We start from the raw sequence: 10,526 nt of genomic DNA on the forward strand, positions 1-10,526 counted from the left end.
TGTAATTAATCACAGCTTAGTAAAACATTATTTTAAAAATTGTTAATGCTTATTGTTATTATATAAGTAGTAATGTAGACTCAAAGAAAATTCAAAACCTTCAGAAAAGCAGAATAAGAAAATAAATCACTAATAGATCTATTAATTTTCTATTATTTTTTTCTTCCAGTCTCTGTCTTTTATGCTTAGATTTGGGAGGGGTAGGAGATGATTTCTCTTGCTCGCTCGCTCGTTCTCTTTTTTTCTTTAACATAATTGTAGTCGTACTGGGTCCATAATTTTCTCTCTCTTTTTCTGTTAGCATTAAATCACTAGCAATTTTCCATGCTCTATCAAAGGACATTTAAGTGGTTTTATAATAATCCTTCAAGTGGATGTACTGAGATTTCTTGAACCATTCTTCTCCATGTGGATGTTCAGATTGTTTCCAATTTGTTGCACTTATAATAACTCCAGTTAGCCTCCTAGTATGTGTTCTCATAGCATCCTGTACTTTTCCCCCATGGCACTTCATACAATTTTAAGTAATTGATAATTTGTTTTCTGTCTATCTTTCCCACTCCTATGAAGGCAGGGACCACATCTACCTGGTTCTTCCCGGTAACCCCAGCACATAGCACAGGGATAGCAGATACTCAATAAATATTTGCTGAATCAATAAATGAGAGAATGAATGAAAGCATGTATAAAAGTATGTTTTTCTGCAAAATCCCAGAAAAGAAATTATGGGTCATAGAAATAAATATTTTTATATTCTGTGTTTACACTACTTAATTTATTTCCAAAAAGATCATTGAAGTTACATTCCCACTGACAATGTATGAGAATTTTGATATTTACCATGCCCTTGTCAGCACTGTCTATTTTTTTTGTTTGGTGGTGATATATGTTGGGTTTTGCTTTGTTTGTTTGTTTGTTTGTTTGTTTTAATCAGGGTTAGAGAGGCAAAAAAAGTATTCTATGTTTAAATGTGCATTTCTTTAGTACCAGCGAAATAAAACAGTTTTTCCATGTCTGCAAACTAGTTGGGGGTCCTATGTTGTAAACTGTCTGGTCATGTCCTTTGATTCTCTAATCAGCTCATGAGAGTTCTTTGTACAGTAACGATTTCAACTTTGTGTCTGTTGTAATTGTGCATATTATTACCAGTTTGAAACCTTTTCATTTTGGCTTTTTTTGACAGATAAGCATATCTTATTCTTATGTAATCATAATTATCGATCTTTTTTCCTTTATTCAAACATCCTTTTCCTTGGCTAAGAGTCCCATATGTGAATTGCAGCTATCATTTAAATAACAACGCCAATTGTGAATTCAGATTAACTGGGTCCACAGATTCCCACATATAATGTACGACGGAGCCCTAACCTGCCCCAGAGCCCCAGTTGTCACCTCCTTATAAGGCCTGTCCACTAGAAATCTAGGCAACAGGAACCAGTCATGACTTCTTAGTACTCTCCAGCCCAAACCAGATCCTCTTCTCAACCTCTCTGTTTTGGTGGCTGGTACCACCTACATTCCAGACTAGATACCAGGGAGATAGCTTTACCTAGACTCTGACCTTTATTTACTTTCACGGTGTTTTTGCACTCTTTCCATCCAAGAGCTTCTCATACTTACTGGGGTTCCTCATTGCCATTCAAGTCCTCCACAGTGGAGCCTAACCCCATCTACTTCCCTAACCATTATTTCTCCAAGCATGAACCTTTCGGGTCTGGCCAGACCTGCCTAGGTGAGGTTGCTGGACCTCAAAAGGTCATGAGGACTCCATGCCCACCCACAATGCCTCCTTTCTTCTTAATACAACTCTCCTACTCCCAGAGGCCTTCTCAAAAGGATGTCTCCTTTTCCTGGCCTATTCCTCATACTTTAGAAAGGAAAGGGCCCTGGAAAGCATCTCATTTAAATCTCCAATTGTATAGATAAGACACTGAGACCAAGGGAAGGAAAAGGGCTTGTCCAAAATCTAAATTTCCTCTCCCAGCACCTGTCTACATTACATAGTCCTGCACTTCACATGCTAATCTTTATGGACTTGAGGCTGAAGATGGTTCTCTTGGCTTTTTTGGTTTCATCTTGGCTCTAATCTCCCCACAACTGCTAGCACCATGCCAGAGACATAATAGTTACTCCATCTGCTTTGCCGATTAGACCCAAACTACAACATAACAGATGGACTTTTCTCTATTTTTTGTATATTCTGGTAAATGTATGACATTTTAAAGACATTACTGATTTTCAAATTATTTTCAAACAAAATCCATTTTTTAATTAAATATCTAAAGTACCAAATTGTTCTGTTCTACCATAAGCTCTGTGAGACAGAGAATGATGTCTCTTCCCTGGAATATAATGAACAGTTTCACAAAATCTTGTTTAATGAATGACAGAAAAAAACGGATGGCTATTCTTTTAATGTCATTACATACTACCTCAGTTGATGACTGATATCCATGAAAGACAAGCTCTAGCATTTTAATTGCCACATAGCACAGATCTAAAATTATTATTAAGTGATGTTAATTCTGAATAGCCTTTTGTACTACCTGAGAACTTACAGCTTTGTAAGGACTCCAACACCATGTTCGACATCCATGCAAAGATGCTAATTAATACTACTGGCATTCTACAGATATTGTAATGGTAGATTTCTCCCCCTCTTCTATGAAATAGCTAAGATGGTACCACAGCTCTCAAAGACAGCTGAAGAAATGTATCCTCAGCTAAGTAAAACTGAGAGCCCAACAGCTTAGAGCCTGATGAACCACATGACCAGTACTGACCACTGGCTGTAACAGTCCATTCTGCTTAATGCCTCAGCCTATACCACAAGCCTGTTGTGTCATTTTGCCTCACTGCAAAATCAAGGAAGAGAAAGAGGGAAAGCGTGGGCTTGTGAGGCATGATCAGGTACACACACTCTATAGTTACAGCTCTTTCAAAATAGAGCCACCTTTTAAAAACAAATAGGAAGAAAAGAAAGCTTTTCCCACAATTTAAAAAAAAATAGAATGACCAAAAAAAACTTTTCTCCATCTAAACAAACACTTTTCAGTCCTTTCCCATCAATGATATGCTACTGGATTCGAGATGATAATTAATTACTCTTCCAGCTGCCTCAGCCTGCTCCCATCCTGCTTAGCTTTGCAGGGATTCCCAACATGGCAATGAAAGGCCCCTCTGCATTCTAGCCACAAGACCTACCCCTGGTGAATAAAACACCTCAAGGATGTAGAAATCTGTTCTTCTCCCAATGGGTGTGGTAACCCTGGCCCAATCACTCATCCAAACTGAAAATTTTAGAGATGCTAAAAGTCTAGGGTACAACATGAATATGATCAGATTCTTTGACTTGTATAGCCATGGACCCTGACCTCTCAACCCCATTCTGTGCATGCCGGCCAGCATGATACCTAGTGATGAAAAAGGAGGCTAGTGCTATTTCTTTGGGCCCAGTTCTGAATTCCCCCTACAGAACAAATGGCACACTAGAGTTGGCTACAAACAGAGGAAATTTGGCCTGAGAAAAGCCTGCAGAATTTGGGACTTTTAACAGCTTGTGAGCAACAATGTTTGGATACACTTTTAAAAATGGTCTCAGAAATTCTAAACTGAGCAGGACCCTGAGTGACTGCAAACAACATACTGGCAGACAGATTGATGAAATCCAATTTCTTATTTTTTAAAAATATTATTCTTAATAAACAACTTGAGCCTTTCACCAGCCAAGCACTCTCTCTCTCTCTCTTTGTCCTCTGCAGGCAACGTGATCACGGTCGTTTCTATTCAGCAGTTATATATCACCCAAGCACTTAACCATCCGCGGAGGCAGAGAAGCATCGCAAATGTAGCACTGGAAGCAGGATTCAGAGTCTTGGCTTGCAGCCACAATAGCCTCTGATACCCCCCCTAATGTGGATGAATGGCTGTGAGTCAGTAGGTGGTTCCTATCGCAGCTGAAGGCTCCTACTGAAGCTCATCCAACCAGGCCTCAGCCCACTCCCATCCTGCTCAGCTTTGCAGGGATTCCCAACATGGCAATGAAAGACCCCTCTGCAATCTAGCCACAAAACCTATCCCCAGTGAATAGAAAGCCTTAGGAATGTAGAAATCCTTTCTTCTCCCAATGGGTGTGGTAATTCTGGCCCAAAAACTCATCCAAACTCACATGTTGTAAAATGACTGACGATGATAATGATGTAGGTGATAACAACAGCCAACATTTATTGTGTTCATTCACTTTGTGGGAATGACTAACTCAAGACCTCACTGTAGTTTTGCAAAAAACCCTTGTTCATCAAGGTGCAGTCAACAGAGCAAGGGTTGTGGAGTCAGACAGAAGTGGAGTCAGATTCCTGCTGTGCCGCTAAAAAAACTCAGTGACCCCGGGGAAGCCCTTTAGCCTTTTTGGGCTTCATTCTCATCTGATAAATGGGGATCCTTTTGTCCACTCTGGCCTCTTGCTGAAGATGGTGCAAGTTTACAGAGGAATACCAGAGATAAGGGATATGAATGCTTGTCATAAACTGGAGTGCACTCTCTACACAGGATCTGGTCGAGGGTCACATGGCTGGTTAGTGGCTGGCCTAGAACTAAGGCCCAGCTGTCTGAACTCCCAGGCCAGAAAGGTGGAACTGTTGTTCCCCTCAGTTGAGAGGAGTACAGAGACCACCAGCTGGCATGGAGAGGCTGTTTCACACAGGAACTCCCAAAAGCAGACTCTCCCATTTCCACGCACCAGCTTCTCACCCCCACATTTCACCATCGGTGCAGCTGCCTTTACCTCTAAATTTTCGCCTCGCACAGACACATACAATAGTCACATACACACACTCTCTCATTCTCACACACACATGCACACCTTAGCTCTTACAGATTATCAGAACTCACAGAACTGGTCCTGCAACCCCCTAGGGGATCTGTCAACATCCAGGGAAATTCTGGAACCCCTAGGCTATCCCTATTCTTCAAAGTGAATATTTCTGGAGGTGGGCAGGAATGAATGAAATAAAAAGGTGCCCTTGAGGTAGCAATGCATTTCTCTAGCAAATTTTATTTCATTTTTGCAAACACCGTAAAATCCAGTAACTGTGACTTTTTAGAACATGGTTGTTCTTTGATTAGACTAGATGCTACTGTGGTATCACCCTTTTAATAACCAAGAAAATCCTATGTCATTTCAAATAATTTTACTTCAATTTGGGACAATCCAAGAGGCTTTGAGGGGTTCTGGTTATCTTCTGGAGAGTGCGGGAAGGAATCTGCCAGAGGACTGTAGCCACCAAACAGATAATCTAGACCACATTAATAATGTGTGTTTATAGACATCATACCCTGACCTACATGTTCAAAAGGATCAGTAAAGGCACATGTGCCCCATGGAACTCCAGACAAGGCCATGGCTTTCATGGTGACCAAGACCTTGTTTTCACTTCTCTGCTATAGTCGTGGCTGTGGAATTCTACTTTTGCCCAGAAGAGCTTTTTAAATATTACCACCTCTCACTACACCTACAAGGTCTGTCAGTATGAGAAATTCTTTTCAATATTGCCAAATTGTTTGGGAACTTATTAAACACCAGAATACTGTTGTGACAATGACTTACACAATTGTACCAATGGATTGAGGTCCTGGGGCTAAGGTTTTCTTGGGGTGGAAGAAAAAATTTGTTAGTATTGGAAAGGAAATACAAGTTTGGCAGATTCTGTCACAATTCCAGCATTTGAGAAGGGACACTGTAAACTGAGAGAAGAGAGAGTGAAGAGGAGAGCCAGGGGGTGATGTTCCCCCTAAATCTCAATGGTAATCTGAAAGTCAGAGGGCTCTAGGGCTCTATTTGCTGCAGTTGGACAGAAAAATCCACACTGGTTGTTGCGTTCTAACAGTCACCTGCAAAGCATCCCCTTGTCCAGGGTACCAAGTGCACCCGGGGGGTGGGGACGGGAAACAGACATGTCCTTGCCGGCCCAGAGACCCCATCCAGAGGACTCCAGGCCATGAAACTCACCTTGTGCACCCCTTGGACTCCCTGCTTCAGCCCAGATTTGTTTTAAGGAGACTTGCGAAACAGTAGCCCTGGCTGGACTAACTGCACCCCATAGCACTCACTTCCCCCACCCCACCACCGCCCACTTTACAGTACTGCATGACCTCTGGCAACTGGACATCGCGTCTGGAGGGAGGAAAATACCCTTGCTTCTGGCTACAGACTATTAATAAATCAGCTTTTACCGCATCAGCGCAGGCTGACAGAACATGGGCTGGCAGCGCCCCATGCCGGGGCTCGGGTTTTTAAAATATTTTTTGTAAATCAGGAGAGGCTCCTGGTGACTGAACCCCACATGGGGTCCAGGGCACCATCCCAGCCCGCCCTTCGGTCCGCGGGGTGCCCCCGGCACTCCCAAAGAGCCACGGATGCCTCTCATGCAGCCAGTAGTGATAAGCAAGTCTGGGAACCATGAGCTCTCCTTGGATGTCGGAAAATAGCGACAGAGGGACACCCAGTCCCCCGGGAAGAGCAGAGCCAGAGCGGGGAAGGAGAGAGGTGATAAAAGTCCGGCAAGAAGAGAAAAACAGAAAGGGTAAGAGAGAAAAAGAATAAAAGCGAGAGAGGGGAATGGAAAGAAGGAAACAGCGAGCAAACAGGAGCAGACAAGATCTAGGGCACAAGAGAGAAAGAGGGAGAACAAGGCAAATAGACGAAGTGGGGTGGATAAGGGGGGGAGGGAAGAATGCGGGCGCCGAAAGGAGGAAGAGAGCGCTGAAAGGAGACTTCGGAACCCGGGTGCAGAGTAGAAGAAAGGAGGGATCCAGAGACGCTGCACGGAGAGCGCGGCTCTTTAGGGCTCTCCAGTGCGGAGACTGAGTGCGATGCCCCGTCCCAGCGGCCAGTGGGGCGCTCGTTCCGGGCCGCTCGGCCGCCTCCCCCGCACGCTCTCTCAACCATCACGCAGGCCACCCTGCGGACAGACAGACGGTCAGTCCGGGGCCGGAGTGGAAAGCCTTTCTGTGGCCGCCACAGCGCGGCGAACGTGCGCTACTGGGCGCCGAGCACCTGCCCAGCCGGGGTGCAAACGCCCGGGCGCCAGGGTGCGCGCTAGGTCCCCGGCTTGGGCCAGCCGCGCCTCCCAGCCCTCCGCCCGCCTAGGCCCGGGTCCCGCTCGACTACCGGCGCGCACTCACCTGGACGGTCTCAGCCTGGCGTCGCGCTTGCCGTCCACCACGGAGGGCACACAGCTGGTGAGCTCGGTCCAGTCGGCGTGCAACCCACAGCTCCAGCCCGTGGAGAACCTGGAGAAGAGCCAGGTCTCCCGCTTACCCGGCCGGTGGCAAGTGCATTTCTTCTGACCCACGCGGCACTCGCACGGCTGCTCCAGCTGGATGTTGCGCACCAAGTGGCGGCCGAAAGTGGTGCCCCCGGTCTTCTGGATGTGCAGGAACACGATCAGGTCATCGCCCTTGATGTCGAAGTCTACCTTGCGCAGGAGGTCGCCGCGGGTGAAATTGTAGCGGGGCACGAACCTGGCGGAGCTCTCATCCTCCGAGCGGTACGGGTCCGGCACCGGGGAGCTGAACGCCTGCAGGCGGAGGAGCTGGCATTCTGTGCCGGGGCACACGTATTGGAGGACGATCACGGCAAATAGGAAGAGCATCACCAAAGCTAGCAGCAGCTTGTTGGATTTCTCATCCATGTTCCCGACGCTGGGGGAAACCCAAGCTCGTTACGTCAATCCCGCAGCTCAGCCCGCGCTCGCCGTGCCCCCGCACCGCCCCCTTCCCCTGGAGCCGCTGCTGCGCCCCTCTCCCCCCCCCCGCCCCCGCACCGCACCGAGTACTCCACGGCGGCGGCGGCTGCGGCGGCGGCTCCCTTCCCCGCTTCCTTCCTTCCCGGCAGGCTCAGCGCTGTGGTTTCTGCGGCACACACACACCCCCACCCCGACTCCTTCCCGCGGGCCGTTCGCCCCCTCCCCCCGCCAGAGCTCTCCGGAGCTCCCCGGAGCCCCTCCACGGGGTTTAGCCCCAGTGGGACCCCTCCAGGCCCAGTCGCCCCACTCTTCAACTCACGCCCCCAGTCCGGGCCCCCGCGTGTCTCGCTCCACTCTCGGTGGCTCCGGCTCCCATCCCCATCCCGCTTCGTCCGCCGGACTCTCCGGGCTCTTCTGCCCCTATCCCCTTTGGAGCGCACACCTCTGTCCGGGTTTCTCCCCGCATGCCCCGAAGCCCTCCTTTTGCCCGCGCCTGCGCCCGCTTGCCCACCCGGGAGGCGGCCTCGAGGGAGCTCGGAGCCGGGGGCTCAGAGTTACCCTGGGGGAATGAGCCGGCCGGCAGCCCGACTTGCTAGCGGAGACGCTGCGCTGCCGGTGCCCGCGGAACAGTGGCGACGGAGCCGCGGAGTAGCCAAATGCGCGCCGCACCCCTCCGGAGACCCCAGCCCGGCCACCAATGGCCAGCTGGAACTTTACGCCCTTCTCTACCCCCCGCGGCTGCCTTCCCTCCCCGTACAGCACCTTCGCACCCTGGCCTGGGAGCGCGAACCCCGCTTTCACCCAGAACGTACCTGGCCAGGGGGCCGAAAATCTTGGAGAAGATCGCACCGAGCACGTGCTTCAGCGAGTGGCCCAGGGCGGCCAGGCCCCGAGTGAGCAGGGCCCGGCAGAGGGAGCCCAGGTCCCAGCGTCGCCTGAGGACGTGCATCCGCCTGCGGCGGCCCCGGGACAGCAGCGCGAAAAGCGGGGCGCACGCGGCTCCCGCCAGGGAAGAAGACGCCTTTCGGGGCTTGTCCAGGAGCGGCCGGGTGTGGAATCCGTGAGACACACCCCTAGGAGGGCCCGCGCGAACTGAGGCGGCGACCGACCCGGGCCGGCTGGCTGCCAATTCGGCCTCTACTCTGGAATGCCTGCGGGGACAGGTGGTGCGGGCGGGCGCTCCTCGCTCCGGTTGCCGCGGCGGCTCGAACGCCCGGACTGCACACACAGGCAGTGCCATTCCCCCCTTCAGGCAACTCAGGGTACTAAGGATCACGAGCGAGCTTGAATTTATATAATAATACCTCACGCCTAAGAGCTCGAGCCACTTCACAAGCAGAGAACCTGGGTTTTCTCTTTTCTTGGAGTACGGAGGTCACTCCGCTTAGCGCATCACTCCACTTTGGCTCGTAATTTCAACCTCTCCTAAAATAGCAAAGGCGCAAATTGGAGCTTTTCCGTCTCTCTCTGCCAATTTCCATTCTCCAGCGGAAGCGGGGGCATTTTCTGAAAAGGTAAGTCAGCATGATAAAAAGACAGCATGACCAAAAAGCATTACAGAATGAGAATCTGACCTTTTTTAGAGCACAGACTGTCTTCTTGCTGAATCCTGTGTACCAAACCCTGTGCCTGCAGGAGGGCTTGACTCATAAAGGGTTTGTTGAATGAATGGATACATAACTAAAAACTCCATCAGAATGAGACCGTCTAATCCAAGGTAATGTGACACATGAGGAAACTGAGGCCCAGAGAGGGGTAGGGACGTGCCCAAGGTCACACAGCAGAGCCCCAGGGTTTGAACCCAAGAAACCCAGCACCATCCACCTATTTCCTGATACTAACACCACGTTCTCTAATAAATAGGCACAGATCTTCCTCAAGCTCCAGTGTCCGAAAGGCTCTTTTCTGCTGCTGGACCAGGAATGCAGGGTTTAACAGGGAAAGAATGGATGTCCCTTCAGGAAAAGGACCCTGGGAACTCAGGACTCAGTCTGTCCTCATCTGATTGATCAAAGGGGCTTGCTGTACATCAGGACACTGGTGTTTCCGTGACTGAGTGTGCAACTCCCTCCATTCCCACTGCTGCAGAAGGGGCACCGGTTGGCAGCAGTGTTTCTGAGCAGTGCTGTTGGCACTGGGGCCACTGTGGGAGAATGTGGACCACGAGCTGAGTCCTGGGGTGGAGGCATGTCCTTCCTGGAGACAGGCTCTCCCAGTATCTCCCTCGCTGAGCTCTGCTCCATCCCTTTCCTGTTCTATCTATGCCATTAAGCGGCAAGCCTAAGAATAGTCTAGAAGTCCTGGGAAATCTGTCACTGGGCAGCCCTGGGATAATCACTTGCCCTTCCTGAGCCTCAGTTTTCTTGTCTGTAAGATAGGACGAATTATGTCCTCTGTTTTGACCAACTGAGTCACCGTGGGGATGAAATGTAGAAACCTTTAGGCCACTCCAAATGTGAGGCTGTGTTACCTGTTGCTCTAAGCTCAATTTGCCAACTGCGTCACAGGCCAAATAAGGAACAGGCCGTTCTCGGGCAATTTTGTGGCTGTGCACCCTGTCTTTACCACCCCCTAGAATTCCCAGCCCTGGCTAGACTTCTACGTGCCCCCAAACCTACTGGGGACAGTGAGGGACCCTTTGTCCAGCTGCGGACATAAGGGATAGTGGATTTTTTGGGAGTCCTGAATTTCTAGCATTCCAGGCATCTCCTGTCCTGAGGTTCCAGGAACACTCTGAAAACCCAATGAACTTGTACGAAGAAGCCAGATGCAGTAACTTAC

At 49.3% G+C, this 10,526-nt stretch overlaps 1 protein-coding gene across 6 annotated transcripts in view; it reads right to left on the reverse strand.

The window, feature by feature from the left end:
* HS6ST2 (heparan sulfate 6-O-sulfotransferase 2) overlaps nucleotides 1-9,252 on the reverse strand; it is a 330,939-nt gene extending 321,687 nt beyond the window's left edge. For 2 of the 6 annotated variants that reach the window (XM_009235256.3, XM_024241121.2), the window contains exons 1-2: nucleotides 8,558-9,252; nucleotides 7,183-7,701 (exon numbers count right to left, since the gene is read on the reverse strand). In XM_009235256.3, coding sequence (XP_009233531.3) covers nucleotides 7,183-7,701; nucleotides 8,558-8,985 — 947 coding nt within the window. In that variant the 5' untranslated portion in view covers nucleotides 8,986-9,252. Of the gene's footprint in view, nucleotides 1-7,182; nucleotides 7,702-8,064; nucleotides 8,089-8,303; nucleotides 8,395-8,557 lie in introns of those variants that run through there. The other 4 variants (XM_054545079.2, XM_054545080.2, XM_054545081.1 and 1 more) reach the window with 4 other exon arrangements.
* Between the last annotated feature and the right edge of the window lie 1,274 nt (nucleotides 9,253-10,526).

Source organism: Pongo abelii, chromosome X (assembly GCF_028885655.2).
Source record: "Pongo abelii isolate AG06213 chromosome X, NHGRI_mPonAbe1-v2.0_pri, whole genome shotgun sequence".
NCBI lineage: Eukaryota > Metazoa > Chordata > Mammalia > Primates > Hominidae > Pongo > Pongo abelii.